Here is a 17,627-nt window from a genome sequence, read left to right as displayed (position 1 = left end):
TATCAAATCATCCCTTGACCTTAGGTTATACAATAACTTCTGCCTGCAATTCCTGTAAATTCGTAGTCTGGTGTTGTCAGCTTAGTTGATTTTATTTCATGGGTTAAAATGTCTGTCTAATTTAGCTTGTAGCACAAAGAAACCAGCATCAGGAGGCAACATTCATTTGGAGTAACAATTTCATAATAAGTTTGTTTATTTACAATTGTGACAATATTGCCTTTCGAAGCATCTTGGCACCAATATTTGCTGATTCTCAGCTTGAGTTCAACAACACAAAGCGAACATGCTGCTTAAAGCCCGTTATCACTTCTCGTATCTGCTCTTGGTGCCAAACAAAATCCGAGATGCTCTTCATGTTCGTTTGTTTTACATCTTTGCTGCAAGTGTAGGCGGATGTTGTCGCCACCCACAAGCTTCACACAGATGGCAATCCTCTATACTTTTGGGTTAAAGGCGCACGGTCTGCTGGCCTTATGCTGCTCCGTTCTTCTGTTTTTTAATACAGCCCCCCAATGCACACACACTGGCTATATTTTTAGACGGCTTGAAGCCTTGGACTGTGAGCTAAAGACAAACATACAGTAGATGAGAGAGCTGGAACAGAAAGGCATTTTCATTTTTTTTCCTTTTACAAGACAAACATTCTACTTAACTAATTGAGACATATAGACGTTTTCAGAGGAATCGTAACTATCAAGCCTCTGTGAATGATATCAGTATGATGAATCACCACGAGAGGAGTGGCTTTGATCAGATCTTTGTTAGCACTTAGTGCATAGTTTCGTTCCTGTATTCAAAATATTACACCGTATTGCAGTGTGTAGGCGCCGGCCCATATGTCGATTATGCACAATGTGGTGATAAAAGTGAAGATACAAGTAAAGACTGTTTACACTTTCAAGTTGTATTATTTCCAAAAAATGTGACAAAGTGCCTTTGTAATCGTTTGGATAGAGAGGGATGACGTTTCAAGAACATTGGTGATCGCCATGACGACCCGGGTCATGTGATCACGTCACCGGAAACCTTGGGCGCTGAAACGTTCTTGCACAGTTAGTGCATTGGTTCAGTGTTCTTGCAATAAAATATTATTTTGTAAGCAAGGTGCCCTTGTGTTTACGAAAAGCATTGTTAAGATATTATAAGTATCATAAATGTATAGAATAGAATAAAATAGAATATACCTTAATTGTCATTGTTACAAAATGAGTTGAACATATTGTGAAAACGAAATTGGACATGGCACTCCAGTTTTTCACATTTAACAGTGAGGATAAAAGAAAACAAAGAAGATAAAGGAACAAAGAAGATAAAGGTTATAATTTACACAATATTTACACAAGAAATGTGGGCGTGTAGGATGTTACATACAGTTTTGGGATCGTATTAGTGCAATATGAGGTAGTGCAAATATGGACAACATTGTGCAAAGTGAGCATAGGCATGAATACAATTTTACATCTGTATGAGGGAGTGTGTTTGCAAGAGTTTCAGGTTTTTGTACGGTGTGTGTTAAGGGTGGTAATGGCTCTAGCGAAGAAACTGTCTCTGAGTCTGTTTGTTTTTGTTTTGTGTGACCTGTAGCGTCTGCCGCAAGGCAGCAGGTCAAAGAGGTGGTGGCCGGGGTGAGAAAAGTCCTTGATGATGTTTTCTGCTCTGCTGAGGTAGCGAGAGCAGGCGATGTCCTCCAGACTGGGTAGAGAGCAACCAACGATTCTCTGGGCTGTGTTGATGACCCTCTGAAGTGTTTTCCTGTCTGCTGCCGTGCACCCAGCATGCCACACCGTAATGCAGAATGTTAGAATGCTCTCCACTGTGGCTTTGTAAAATATGATTTTTCCTGAGCACTCTCAGGAAATGGAGTCGCTGCTGGGTCTTCCCCACCACCGCTCTGGTGTTTGTAGACCAGGAGAGGTCATCGGAGATGTGCACACCCAGGAATTTGAAAGAGTGGACTCTCTCTACACAGTGTCCTTTTATAATGAGCGGTGCTGGGTTCCTGCTTTTCTTCCTGAAGTCCAGTATGAGTTCTTTTGTTTTTGTGGTGTTCAGTATGAGGTGGTTTTTCAAACACCACGTTGTCAGTGACTCCCTCAACCCTGTACGCCAGCTCGTCCCCTTCAGAGATGAGGCCGACCAAGGTAGTATCGTCGGAGTTCTTAACAATTGTGTTCGTGAGGTGGGTCGGTGAGCAGTCGGAGGTGTAGAGGGTGAAAAGCAGGGGGCTCAGTACACATCCTTGGGGGGAGGCAGTGCTCAGTGTTAGGGTGGGAGGGACGTGGTTGCAGAGTTTCACGGACTGTGGGCGGTTTGAAAGGAAGTCCATTATACAGTGACAGATGGGGGAAGAGAGTCCTAGGCGAGGGAGTTTCTCCACCAGGATCTCCGGGATAATGGTATTGAAGGCTGAGCTGAAGTCCAGAAAGAGCATTCTGACGTAGCTCCCCCGGTGGTCCAGGTGTCTCAGCGCGGCCTGAAGTGCTGTGTTTATGGCGTCGAGAGTGGAGCGGTTTGCCCTGTAGGCAAACTTGTTGGGGGTCCAGTGTGGGTGGCAGGAAGTCCTTAGTGTGCTGGGACACCAACCTCTCAAAGCACTTCATGACAGGCCTGTAGTCGTTGGGGCTTTCCACTGCTGACTTCTTGGGGATGAGGATGGGAATGATGGCCGAGGTTTTGAAGCAGGGTGGGACGGTAGCCTGTGACAGGGACTGGTTGAAGAGGGTGGTGAAGACCCCAGCCAGCAGATCGGCACAGTCCCTGCGTACCCTGCCTGGTACTCCATCCGGGCCAGCTGCCTTCCTGGGGTTAACAGTTTTCAGGTCACGCCTTACTTCATGCTCCTGAAGTGTCAGTGTGTTACCACTGGTTGTTGGCGGGTGTGATGTGACTGTTTGTGGCCTTCCAGCTTCAAAGCGAGCAAAGAACTGATTAAGATCCGGGGCTAGTGAAGTATCAGCCCCAACAGTTACCAGGTTGTTGCCTCTGAAGTTTGTGATGTGTTGAAGACCCTGCCACATCCTCCTCGAGTCATTTCCAGCGAAGAGGTGCTCGATCCTCCTCATGTAGGCTGCCTTTGCGTCCTCAATGCCTCTCTTCTGGTCAGCCCTGGCCATGCTGTAAAGAGCCCTGTCTTCAGAACTGAAGGCGGTGTTGCTGTGTTTGAGGAGGGTGCGCACCTCGCTGGACATCCAGGTTTTTTTGTTGTTGTTTTTTTTACTGTGACGTTTTCCATACAGTGTCGAATATAGTACAGCCTGGTGCCCATCCTTCTTTTTGTGTTGGGGTTTTCATGAAACAAATAATACAGGTTTCCAAGGTTACCAGTAGCAGAAGTCGCTAAAAAAAACCATACAAATTATGCTCGGCTAACAGTCGAAGTGGAAAATCTTTTCGAAAACAGGAATCCAATGCGGTTGTTGGAGTGGATTATTCACGCACAGACTTCTTTAAACTAGAACAACGGTAGACTAAAGTTAGGATTCACGGATCCCTTAACCGCATGTGTCGTCGGGGCACCAACGAGGACGCAAATCTGAACAGCCGTAAAAAAACGTTGATGGTCCATGGCCTGTTCTTGGGTTGTGGCATAGTTGGCACCAGTCCATTTCTAATGTTGTCGGTCCAGTTCTTTTTCGGTCTTCCTCTCCTCCTGTCCCCTTGAACTATGCCTTGGAGAATTGTCTTGGTTAGTCCTGATGAAGTTTCCGTATGTGCACAGTTGACAACAGTTATTCCTAGGGTCCAATGTGCCCTCTGATGGCGTTGCGCACTGTTTCGTTTGTCACACTGATTAAGTAGCTGATGCCTAGACGTTTCCTGTAGCATTGCATCTCCAAGGTCCGGATTGTGCTTCCCAGTTTTGCTGTGAAAGTCCATGTCATGCAAGCGTAGAGGAAGATGGAAGTAACAAGCGCTTTGATTTCTTTGCTATGTTCTTGTCAATCCAGATGGGTTTAAGTCTGGCAAGTGTGGGCATGGTCTGAGCTATACTGGCCCTTATTTCCGGTTCTGACCTCTTATGACAGCTCCAAAATATTTAGATTTGGTGACAGGTTCTAGCTCTCTTTGGTTGATGGTGATTTTTGTGTTGATACTAGTTTCAAATCAAGATATTTGTGGTAGCCGTTTATAGGGGGCAAACAGCAGTTGTCTAACAGGCAAGGTGGTAGCGTTGGCAGGTATGGATACATCTGATATATTTACGAGTGAAAATGTAGTGGGTTTTTTCCATTTCCATGAATTTTCTTGATATGATGGATAATTTGAATTATCCTGCTTTCAAAAATTACAAATAGGTGATCTTTGCGTTCCATTAAAGTCTGTTGACTGTATAATTGTAGTCACTTCATAGTCATTTGTGTGGTAGTTTGGGCCATTATTTTATTGCTATGCCATTTAAGAATGCTTGGCAAATTGCCATCAAAGCTTAATGAATAAGTATACATATACAGTGAAGAAAATAAGTATTTGAACACCCTGCTATTTTGCTATTTACCCCACTTATACAGGAGTCTGAAATTTTCATCGTAGGTGCATGTCCACTGTGAGAGAGATAAACTTAAAAGAAAAATCCAGAAAACACAATGCATGATTTTTTTAATGATTTATTTATGTGATATAGCTGCAAATAAGTATTTGAACACCTGAGAAAATGAATGTTAATAGTTGGAACAGTAGCCTTTGTTTGCTATTACAGAGGTCAAATGTTCCTTGAAGTTTTTCACCAGTTTTGAACACACTGCAGGACGCATCTTGGCCCACTCCTCCACACAGATCTTCTTTGAGCTCCCTCCAAAGATTTTCAATTGGGTTCAGGTCTGGGCTATGCTAAAACCTTGATATGCTTCTTGGGAAGCCACTCCTGGGTTTTCCTGGCTGTGTGCTTCGGGTCGTTGTTGTCTTTGAAGACCCAGCCACGATTCATCTTCAATGCTCTGACTGAGAGAAGGAGGTTGTTCCCCAAAATCTCACAAAACACAGTCCCGGTCATCATCTCTTTAATGCAGTGCACTCATCCTGTACCATGTGCAGAAAAACACCCCCAAAAGCACAATCATATGATGCTACCACCCCCATGCTTCACAGTAGGGATGGCGTTCTTCGGATTGTATTCTTCATTTTTCTTCCTCCAACCACACTTAGCGGACTTATGACCAAAATGTTGTATTTTGTCTCATCTGATCACAAAACTCCCATGACTCCTCTGTATCATCCAAATGTTCATATGTAAATTCAAGACGGGCATTGACATGTGCTGGTTTAAGCAGGGGGACCTTTTGTTCCATGCATGATTTCAAATCATGACGTCTTAAAAAATTTTGTATGTGATTTTTTTTTGCTACCCTTTCCCCTTTTTATTTTTTTTGTTTTTTGTATGTGTTTGTCTTGCTGTCGGTCACACCTCTCGAGGGATATGACCTGGATAGATAGATAAAAGACAATAAGGGACATGTTTCTATTTCCTGATCTGTGATTCTGTGACCGACCCTCGACATCTATTTTAAGAGAACACACATTTATCCCGGATATCTGAAGCCGGCTTGACATAGCCGCACCTCTTAATCCCGTCTCAACAAACGTGCAACCGATTGAGCCAAAATACAGGGTTTATATACCTTTTTCATGGTAAACTTTAGGCACTTTTATGGACATTTAAAGGCAATTATTCCTATGTATCCAGGACCATCAAAAAGAAATCCAGCGTGAATCGTGTATTTTGCAGTCGTTAATTTATATGCAATTTACATACCATAAAATTTGGACTATAATGTGCACCTGATTAAAAGCGGCACCCAATACATTTTTAGAGGAAAAAACATTTTGTTCATACATAACCGCACTTGAAAACAAGCCGCATGTGTCAACATTTAAACATGATATATTTACAAAAAAGACGGCACACAGAAGAGTATTAATAATAATAATTAATAATTAATTTTTTGATGAACACATATGTGTCTGTATGATGTCAAGACTCACTGAAATACGTCATGACGCATATCATTGAAAAGTTTAAATCCTTGCGATTTAAGATATGATGATGACCATTACAAAATATACTTGTCAGAGAAACATCCTGATCAGTCAGAAACAAGATACCCGATAGCTATGAAGCCGAGGTAACTAACCAATACTTCCCCTGTCCGTCTCCAACTTATTTCAATGTCCGCAAAAAGTGGCTCTGTTACATCAAGGAAAATCCATAGAATCAAACTATGCAAAATATTTACTCCAAAACACACGATAATGCAGACAGATGAATAGGAATCCCCCGCAAACATTTTTGCTTTGTTGGATCTTGCTTCCTGTAATCTGTTCCTTTCGCTACATTTTTTCCCAAATAAATACAATCGTAAAATTATTCCCAATATGGAAGTTAGCGCTCCCTTTTCGATTGACACCTATTGAATGATGACGGTCTGTTCATGTTAGTTTTGTTCATGCACAAAGCGTGAAGTCACATTAAACTTGCATCTTCCTCGACACATATATTCCACCTATCTCACTCTTACCTTTACTGCTTGGGTGCACCTAGCAGCTGTTTGAAAAAAATGCATAAATTAGTTGCATCATTGCAAAAGACACAGTTCTTAATTCTGCGTGTGCATTTATCAAGATATTTTAAAACTTGAGAAATACGCAAATATAATTTTGGATCTAAACGTTATGACATTTGAATGGTGCTTTTAAAATCACTGAAGACCTTCCAAAGGACTTTACAAGGTGTTGTACTTTTCAAGTGTAGTATGCACTTTCCCTATTGGGTTCAATCCTTAGCAGGCGATGACTGTACATAGGTCAATGCCATACAAACTAATGCCAGCTCCCGTTAATCACAAGGGAAGAAGAAATACAAATGAAAACGAAGCCACCAGCGAGCAATGTCGGCATAATTTTAAAGCTTACTTGTTGAGAAACATGGCAACAATGTCAATCATTTACACGCATTTCACTCAAAATGCAAGCACTTGAAATAAAAACATTAAAATTCAAGAATTTTCATGGATTTCCAACAACTGTACAAGAACACACCGGTCGGACCAGGTCAAGCTGCTCTTTTTCAGTTAGCCTGAATTTTTTTATTCCATTTTTTTCCATTCTGTTGTTTTCTACCAGGTTTTGGCATAACAAAAAGTCAAGAAAGTTTGGATGTTTATGAAGCATTTGTTAAAATGACAACAAAAATGGCAAAACGTGAGTGACCACACACAGACTCTAAAATTTCTTCTGTCTTTCATTGATCTCACTAACATGAAACAACAGGAAAAAATGCTGCTCTTGATGCGCGTTGAACGTGTGCACGTCCCCCATCCATCATCTCAGTGCTGTCCAATCAATAACTTTAATGGATCAGCAACTGTGTATCTGATCGTGAGTTTGTTGGTTAGAAGTGAAAATATAACCTTCACTATTTATTTCCCCACTGCCTTACCTTGCATCTTGTTCACAGGCACATTAACACACACATGAAAAATATTGTGAGATAAAGCCTGTAAGCCTAATTGAGGTGAAATAGATATGACAAGCATAAGCAAAATTAAAATTCAAATGAAAAAGAGGGGAAACAACAAGCAGTGTTGTGTACCGTCCTTTGAAAAAGTAATTAGTTATAGTTACTCACTACTTCTCCCAAAAACGGAGTTAGTAACTGAATTAATCTATAGTAAAAGTAACTAGTTAATAGGAAAACTAACTATTTCTGTTACAGTGAAACCTCGGTTCTCGACCATAATCCGTTCCAGAACCCTGTTCGAAAACCGATTTGGTCGATCACCGAAAATCGTTTTTGCCATTAAAAGTAATGTAAAATAATTTTAATCCGTTCCAAATCCTTGAAGGCTTACCATGAACGTAAACATGAAGCTAACCCAGGCTAATCTTACGTTCGCGTTAGCGTAATCTTCCGTACGAAAGATTACGCTAACACGAACTGAACTATTTCAAGCCTTTTATTATTTTAATATTGCTGAATTTGGCTTACAGCTTAAGAAAACTCAAAAATCCTATCTCAAAATATTAGAATATCATGAAAAAGTATACAAGTAGGCTATTCAACTAATCACCTGAATCATCTAATTAACTCGAAACACCTTGCGAGGGTTTCCTGAGCCTTAAAAACACTCAGCTTGGTTCAGTAAACTAAATCACTGCTGATCTGACTGCTGTCCAGAGGACCATCATTGATACCCTCCATCAGGAGGGTAAGACACAAAAATAAATTTCTCAAAGAGCAGGCTGTTCACAGAGTGCAGTTTCAAAGCATATCCACAAAAAGTCTGTTGGAAGGGAAAAATGTGGCCGGAAACGCTGCACAACTAAGAGAGATGACCGCAGCCTTAACAAAATTGTGAAGAAGAGCCGCTTCCAGAATTTGTGGGAGCTTCAAAGACAGTGGGCTGAAGCTGGAGTCCAGGTATCAAAAGCCACAGTTCACAGACGTGTCCGGGAAATGGGCTACAATAGCCGTATTCCCATGGTCAAGCCACTTCTGAACTCAAGACAACGGAAGAAGCGTCTGACTTGGTCTATGGAGAAGAAGCACTGGACAGTTGCAGAGTGGTCCAAAGTCCTTTTTTCAGACGAAAGCAAGTTTTGCATTTCATTTGGAAGTCAAGGCGCCAGAGTCTGGAGAAAGGCTGGAGAAGAGCAAAATCCAAGTTGCTTGAAATCCAGTGTGAAGTTCCCACAGTCAGCAATGGTTTGGGGAGCCATGTCAGCTGCTGGTGTTGGTCCACTGTGTTTCATCAAGTCCAGAGTAAATGCAACTGTGTACCAAGAGATTTTAGAGCACTACATGCTTCCATCTGCTGAAAAGCTCTATGGAGATGAGGATTTCATTTTCCAGCATGATCTGGCACCTGCCCACAGTGCCAAAACCACCAGTAACTGGTGCACTGACCATGGCATCACTGTCCTTGATTGGCCTGCTAACTCCCCTGACCTGAACCCCATCGAGAATTTGTGGGGTATAGTTAAGAAGAAGATAAAAGACACCAGACCTAAAAATGCAAATGAGCTGAAGGCCGCTATCGAAGCATCCTGGGCATCAATAACACCTCAGCAATGCCACAGGCTGATTGCCTCCATGCCACGCCGGATTGATGCAGTAATCCGTGCAAAAGGATTCCCAACCAAGTACTGAGTGCATCAATGGACATTTTCAAATGTTTGATTTAGTTTTGCTGTTATAAAATTATTTTTTTTACTTGGTCTGAGGAAGTATTCTAATATTTTGAGATAGGATTTTTGAGTTTTTTTCAGCTTTAAGCCAAAATCAGCAATATTCAAATAATAAAAGGCTTGAAATAGTTCAGTTGATGTGTAATGAATCCAGAATGTATGACATTTTTGTTTTTTTTATTTGCATTACAGAAAATAAAGAAGTTTATCACAATATTCTAATTTTCTGAGACAGTCCAGTATATCTCATCTCATCAGCCGTACCGCTTATCCTCATTAGGGTCGCGGCGGGGGCTGGAGCCCATCCCAGCCATCTCCGGGCAGTGGGCAGGGGACACCCTGAACTGGTTGCCAGCCAATCGCAGGGCACACAGGGACAGACAACTCATTCGCTCATTAACACCTAGGGACAATTTGGACCGGCCAATTCACCTGAAATGCATGTTTTTGGAACGTGGGAGGAAACCGGAGTGCCCGGAGGAAACCCACGCAAGCACGGGGAGAACATACTGTACAAACTCCGCACAGGAAGTCTGGAGCTGGATTTGAACCCACGACAGGTTCCCATGACATGAACTGTGCCGCACAAGCGCTAACCACTGCGCCGCCGTGCTGCCCATTATATATATATATATATATATATATATATATATATATATATATATATATATATATATATATATATATATATATATATATATATATATATATATATATATATATATATATATATATATATATATATATATATATATACAGTCTTACCATTTTAACTCACGCAGTAATAATGTTGTTCGTGGTTTCTAGGATTATACATACAATACATTATACCTTTCAAATTGGATCCGGTTGTGTTTTTTTGCACTGCTGACTTTGTTTTCAAAATTGTGTGTAATTTAAGGTATTTTAGTTGTTGTCATTTTTATATATTATTTGTATTTTTGCTACATTTCAGCTTTTAGTTAATCTGTTATTGACTCTCTTGAGTTTAGCTCTGATGTTAAGCAAAGTATTCAATTTTTCTTTGTGTTAAAGGTTATTTTACATTTGTATTGATTACACTATTTGCACTTTCTGACATTATTTTTTAAATATTGTCCAGTGAAAGTTATATTAGTTGTCTTGTTGATATTCTTATACAGTATTGTGTTTTTTTCAATTACATGGCAGCTTTTGGTTTGACTCTTTACTTTGGTTCTGAAACCGATGTAAAAGAAATATCTATATTTTCATAATGCTAAAGTTTGCATTGTAGTTCTTAAAATAAAAGTTAAAACACTATAGTTGCGTGTATCGTAATTATAAACTCAAACAAGAGGGGTCAATTATTCAATTATCATGACATTTCCAAATAAAACGTATCAATGTCCACTTGCTATCGACCGATACTACCTTATGTTTACTTGGCTCAGATCTACACCAAAATGCCCAGTCTTGTCCACTCCTAGTCACCTGTGCATCGCAAGTTGCATTTAAGTGAAGTCATGGGATAGACAAAATGGTACGCTTAAAAAAAAGTCAATACAAATGTTTTATCTATTCCAAGCTATTTATGTCTTTGCAGCTGGGTAATGAATTGTTATCTTCAGCAGACAGACAATCCTGCACAGAGGGACGATCACCATCCAACAACGCAGACTGGAACTGAGTGCACAGACAGCAAGGCCCAACCCAAAAGACTTCACGTCTCTAACATCCCGTTCAGGTTCAGAGACCCAGACCTCAGGCAAATGTTTGGAGTGAGTATAATAGACTACATCAAAATAAAACACAGGGAAGGTTTATTTATCCAATAGTTTTTCTATCCTAGACACATATCCTATTAAATTGATAGTTGTGTGTAGAAAAGAGATATACAGTACCTTCGTCACACTGACTTTTATTTTAATCTTATTTATAACAGAATTTTGGCAAAATCTTGGATGTGGAAATCATCTTCAACGAACGTGGTTCAAAGGTCTGTATTTTTCTTTAATTAGTTATTCATTCTTTTATTGCTGAAATTGGCTTTGCTTGTGTAATGAAATGTAATGCTTGTTTAAAAAATCCAAAAGACCTAAAATGCCCAACTAAAAATGAACCAAATCTAAAAAAGAATTGAAAAAGATTCATACAATATTTTGAGGGTTAAATACGTTATAATATGAACCATAATATTAACAACAATAAAAATGATAATAAGATTAATTAAAAAATTATCATAAAATAATCACTTTTTCTTGGTGGGGAGATTTAGTGTCTCAATTGTCCTATTTCCTATGAGTTAGCTCAGATTTTTGGGGAAGATGCTCATCTGAGGGTGTGTTGTGGGGGACTGTTTCGGAAGGTCCTAAATCCCCCCTAAGAAAGTTCTTAAATTCCACGAGAGGTAAAATGACATAAGATTGATGTTCCATGATAACCCTAACCCTAACCCATGGTCAAAACTTGGAACTTTAAGGTGGCTGGTTCCTGTCTTGACCGCAACCCCTTAACCTATGGGCGGACACTGGTGGTAAGCCCTGTACTCAGGCTGATGGAAGAGTCCTAAGAGGCCTTTTTTCAGCAGCTGACAGGTACCGGCTGGCCAACTGGAACAATAATTCGGTGGTCACTGAGGCAGAATTTGGGTATGAGAGGTTCGTGAGAGGGACTCTCAGGAAGTCGAATCTCTGATTCAGGAGAAGCAGTGTGGTTTTCATCCTGACCTTGGAAAACTGGATACCCTCTACACCGTTTACAGTGTCCTTGTAAGTGCATGGGAGTTTCTTCATCAAATCTAAATGAGTGTTGTGGACTTGGAGAATGCATTTAACAGTGTTCCTTGGGGAAAACTGAAAGAGATGATCCGGCAGTATGGTGTACAAGACAGTCCGATCCGGACTGTTCAGTTCCTGTATTATGAATGTCACATCCCCTTTGCTGGTAGTAAGTCAGATTTTATTTCAAGTAAGGTATTGACTACACCAAGGCTCTGTCTAAAACCTTTAGAGACGGAATTTTGGTGGGCGGCCGAGGCATTGTAGGCTTCCGTTTTGGTGGCCTCAACATTTAATCTCTGCTTTTTGCAGATAGTGTGGTGCTGTTGGCTTTCTAAAACTCTTACAGGATAACTTTAGAGCTGAGAGTAAAGCAGCTGCATTTCCAAATCTGAGATTATGGTTCTCATCTGGAAACGGGTTACATGCTTACTCGGGGTGGGGGAAGAGATCCTGTGCCATGTGGAGGAGTTCAAGTATCTAGGGATCTTGTTCATTAATGAGTGAAAGATAGAGCGGCAGATCAAAAAATGGATCGGTTACGAGCCTGCCTTCTTGCGGACCCTGTAACGGCTTCTTTATGGTGAAGAAGACTAGCCGAAAGGCAAAGCTCTCAATTTACTACGTTCCTACCCTCACGTGAGTCGTGACCGGAAATACAAGATCCCTTACACGAATAGCTGAAATTTAGTTTCCTGGGCTAACTGGGAATGAACAATTAAAACCGGCCAAAACACAAACCTTGCCGGGAATAAACCAATGGACCTGGCAATTGGCCGACTAGCTGGCCAGACAACAATAAGTGCAGCTAACGGGGGCTAAGCCTTTGGCAGCCATGACCGTAACGGGGAGCTAGCCGGACAATATTATACCGACTAAAACATACGTGGCAAAAATACAAACGAAAAGCCACAATGGTCTACGTAAAAGGAGGTGCAGGAGAAGAAGGAATGCACGCTGTAACAGTGGCCCGTAAACGTACCCCACACAGCTTTGAGAGGTGTGCATCGCCGATAAAAGAGTCACAAGGCTTCCAGCGACAGGATAAACCAAAGTCCAAATTTCTGCAAGCAGAAGTGAGCTGTATGGAATCGCTGTTCACTACAACCACAGTCTGTTTTGGAGTTGCTTCTTATGTTGTGTTAACGAGATCCGCCATGTTGAAAGTGATGTGATCCTACGATGACGTTATAGCCCTAGAAGAAAAGAGCTATATCAGTTAGCTTTGAGACAAAATTTCTCGAGTCCCCACGGCTTGTGGAATATTTTGCGACATATGTCAAGTCAAGTCAAGTCATTTTTATTTGTATAGCCCTTAATCACAATTAGTCTCTAAGGGCTTCACAAGTTATTACATATAAGAGGTTTAGGTTATTCGTATGCTATAGAGTAAAAGTGAGTTTTAAGCTTAGCTTAACATATCTGCATAATTGTGGGGAGGAAGATTACACGTACTGTGCCTATTTGGAAGAAATATGGTGTTTGTGAATACCTTTAAAGATAAACTTATTAATGTAGAACTAAAGTTGGGTATTGATTAGGTTATTTTGTTTCCCAAATAGAGTGTAGGTGTTTGAAGGTAATTAAATATTTCCTCACTCGATTACATTAACAACGTGAAGAGTCAAGAGTAATCAATAGGGCAAGATTGAAATATTGTCCTTGGATTAATCGTGTCTGGTACATGCTTTGAAAACTCTCGTGTTAGTTTAGCATATGTGCAATAGGCCCACACAATGTTTTTTTATTCGATTTCTCACACTCAATACTAACATCTGATTTTTACATATTAGTTGATAGTGCTTTAGATGCTTAACATATTTACTGACTAGTTTGCTTTTTTAACAAATGTTCATTGTTTAAACAAGCAGATATTTGAAAAACGATTACTTGGTGTTTTCAACCATTTTCCATTCAGGGTTTTGGATTCGTAACATTTGAACAAAGTATGGATGCAGACAGAGCCAGGGAGAAATTACACGGAAGTGTGGTGGAAGGCCGTAAAATCGAGGTATGCTAGTTTAAATCTTTCATTGTGTTGATCTCTTTTCATCCTTTTGATCCCCAATTAATGTGTGCAAGTGAGCACTTGTGCGAGTGTCTGTAGGTAGACCCGAACACCCTTTCTTATCTCTCCGGTGAAATGGCATTCAAAAGTCATCCAAGGTCTTAGTTCTTTTATGTGCTTGCAGTTTTCTTAAAACAAATCACATAGTATAGTAGCAATGCCTTTTTTCAGTAAAATATTTAAAAAACATTAGTCCTGATTTATGCCCTAATAAACCCCCAAGAGATTTATGTAAGTGAAAGGCATTGGATTTCCAGTTGCCAAAGTGTCGCAAAGAAAAAAAACAATATTAACTTTCAACCACTTCTTCTGGCTATCATCGCATGGAAAATACCTAAAAGACCGAAATTTTGAGCAAGATCATGTTTTCATAAAAACTAGATGGCTTTTTAGGAACCAAAATGTAGGGTGTGTCAAAAAATTGACACCCTTTGAAATGTAAATCTCACAGAAAGTACACAATAAGGGTAAATGGAATACAAAAGTATAATGTTAAAGATCATGAGACTTATTCTTCCAAATCTGAATAAGATATTCAAAATCAGGAAGATTTTCTTAGAGATTGCAGAAATATTTAATATGCGCTGCACGAGGGTAATCCAGCTTCGGCCAAACACGCTAAAACGTTTCTTGAGTAACAGTCTCCAGCAGATCACTTTATTTTTCATTTATATACAAATTAGCTGCTTCTAAGTTACTCACAATAGTTAATAAAATATTATCATATATTATATATTATAATATTCAAAGGATAATACATTTTATAAACACCCTGTATCATCTGGTTTCAAAATGATCAAATTTTAAAATGTATTGAAGTAATATTAGAAATGTTCTGGAGGTGGTAGTTTACTATGGGATGTTGGCAAACTACGGTCTGGGAGCCACATACACCATATAAGCCCGTCATGCTTTTTAATCGAGTCTGTGATAATAAAGTGATACTATTTATATTATGGCACAAAAAAAGACTTAATATAAAAGGTTCGATTTGGTGACACTCTTGTTCACTGTTTCCCTTCACGTGTATACTGAAAGCATATTATTTGACTAAGTGCTTAAAATGGACATAATATACTGCCTTGCTTTAATTCTGAGTGTTTCAAAACTATTTTCATAAAGTGCTCTATTTATGGACAAAAAAAGATGGTCATCTTACATGTACATTTCTGCATGATTATTTATTCACAAATTGTCGCTGGTGTTCGTAAAACGTATGTCATTTTTTTGTCACTTCTTAATGTTTTGCCTGAATGGGATGTTAACAGCGACAAAACACAACAATGCCTTCAAATTATTTAAAAAAAATGAATCCTTTTGTAGGGCTGAGGTAACGTAATGTATTACGGGCCACCAACATATTTAAATCTAACAGCTATTTTAACCAATTCGTGTGAAGGGCTACCTGTTTGATATGCATTGTTGTAAGATATCAACTTATCATGGTGTTGCTATGTTATAGCTAGGTTGTGAGTGGTAGTAGTAGTAGAATTAAAATAGGCTTACACAACCACAAAAACATCATGCCAGTTAGAAATCGAACCTAGATAACCACAGAACCCATTACTGGTGAACTATTTTCAGAACGCCCACTGGCTAGTGAGGTGTTTTCTTGGGGGCTACCCCTGGTATGGATACAAAAAACAGACAATCTTTTTTGTCTCTTGGCCCTTTTGCCATATTTTGAACCCAAAGTGGCCCTCCACTTGAAAGGTTATTTTTGCACCATCTACAAAATTTAAAAAAGAATGGTTTCTTTTCACGTATGTGTGTCTCAAACGGTGTTGATTCGTAGAAAATATTTTGTTTATTATCTTTAAGTTTGAAGCCTGAAATATGGCAATATGTTAACAAGTTCGAGGGGAGCCGATACTCTTGCAAGACACTGTAACTTGAATAAAGGACTAAAATCCTGAATATATTACAAATGCCCCTACCTTTGCAATTGTATGCATGTATTTTTGCTAACAAGTACCGTAAATTCCAGACTAAAAGCCGCTACTTTTTTCCCCAAACGTTCAACCCCGCGGCTTATTCAGTGATGCGGCCAATTTACCGTAAATTCCGAACTATAGAGCGCACCTGATTATAAGCCGCACCCACCACATTTCGGGACGAAAATCGATTTTGTACATACACAAACCGCACCTGTATATTAGCCGCATGCGCTCACATTGAGAAAATGCAACACAAACACAAAATTAACCCATACCCGACACAGTCCAAAATTCAGAGCCGAGTGTACGGAAAATGATAACGGTACTTAAAGTTTGATGCAGACCTGCAGAGTCTGGGTGCCCGTTCAAAGTAATCCAAGAAAAAAAGTGTGTATTTCCAAAGGTAAGGGTGGGAAAAATATATATCCACTATTGTCGCCCGCGTCCACAAACACGTCTCACCTTTACACCACTTCCCGTCAGCCCGCGTTTGCCCCGCCCCTTCTTTCTCATTTGCTCATGCAAAACATATCAGAATAAGTTTCTAAAATAAATACATTACAAAAATATACAGTTGCAAATACATATTATACATGGTTACACATATTTACAAAGAAAGACGGTACACCGAGAAAGTTTTCAAAGCTTTAATAATAATATTATAACTTTCCTCACAAACTGTGCCTGAGAAGGGTAGCAAAACGCTACTAGAAACACGCTCGCGACGCAGTGGACGGGTCTGTAAAAAAAACATACCGTACATGTAGAAACCAAGGTAAACCGTCCTCATCTTCCTCCTTATAACTGACGTCATCATAGTCATCTTCCTTCAGGATGGGAAAGAGACTTTGTCATATAGACGTCGTCCCACGCTCCCTTATTCATAAACACTCTATCAACACGCTCGCAAAGTAAAGTTTACGTGCAGTAGCTCTGTTTCCTTTATCGGACTCGATTGCGTTTAGCTTGAAAGTTGCGTCGTGTGCCTTTCTTTTTGTAATTTGCATGAAGAGGATATGTCTACGCTAATTTAATTAATGCACAAGCTAAGCAGTCTTCCTCAGCGGCCGTCAGAAAAATTACATAAATTGGACGCATCACTGAATAAGCCGCAGGGTTGAAAGTTTGGGGAAAAAAGTAGCGGCTTATAGTCCGGAATTTACGGTATGTAATTTTTCTAACGGCCGCCAGCGGCGCTTGAGTACAAAAGATAAGATTTAGACCGGTGGAATATATGCGCCGAGGAAGACTGCAACTTCTTGGCTTGTGCATACAGTGGAACCTCGGTTCTTGACCATAATCCGTTCCAGAACCCTGTTTGAAAACCGATTTGTTCGATCACCGAAATCGTATTTCCCATTAAAAATAATGTAAATCGTTTTAATCCGTTCAGACACTCTGAATGTTTACCTTGAATGTTTAACATAAACATAAAGATAACCCAGGCTAATCGTACGTTCGCGTTATCGTAATCTTCCATACGAAAGATTACGCTGACATGAACGTGTAAAAATAAAAAAATCAGGTAATTTACAAGTCATTTAGCACCCGGGTCTCCACAACAAGTGATGAGCGGTTCATTGGAAAGGGGGCTCCGTTCCAACACCCAGAATGTTTACCTTGAATGTTTAACGTAAACATAAAGCTAATCCAGACTAATCGTTCGTTCGGGTTATGTAATCTTCCGTACGATAGATTACG

At 39.9% G+C, this 17,627-nt stretch overlaps 1 protein-coding gene across 18 annotated transcripts in view; it reads left to right on the top strand.

Annotated features, from left to right (window-relative positions):
- rbfox1 (RNA binding fox-1 homolog 1) overlaps positions 1 to 17,627 on the top strand; it is a 190,996-nt gene that overhangs the window by 84,743 nt on the left and 88,626 nt on the right. For all 18 annotated transcript variants that reach the window (XR_015850324.1, XR_015850259.1, XR_015850308.1 and 15 more), the window contains 3 exons: positions 10,773 to 10,922; positions 11,087 to 11,140; positions 13,840 to 13,932. Coding sequence is in view for 14 of the 18 variants with exons in the window: in XM_088333310.1 (XP_088189436.1) it covers positions 10,773 to 10,922; positions 11,087 to 11,140; positions 13,840 to 13,932 (297 nt within the window). In the remaining 4 variants the exon portion in view is untranslated. The remainder of the gene's footprint in view (positions 1 to 10,772; positions 10,923 to 11,086; positions 11,141 to 13,839; positions 13,933 to 17,627) is intronic.

This window comes from Urocampus carinirostris, chromosome 1 (assembly GCF_059441175.1).
Source record: "Urocampus carinirostris isolate Australia breed hairy pipefish chromosome 1, RoL_Ucar_1.0, whole genome shotgun sequence".
Taxonomy (NCBI): Eukaryota; Metazoa; Chordata; class Actinopteri; order Syngnathiformes; family Syngnathidae; genus Urocampus; species Urocampus carinirostris.
Note: the sequence above shows the minus strand (reverse complement) of the source record. Positions and strands in the feature narration are given on the sequence as shown.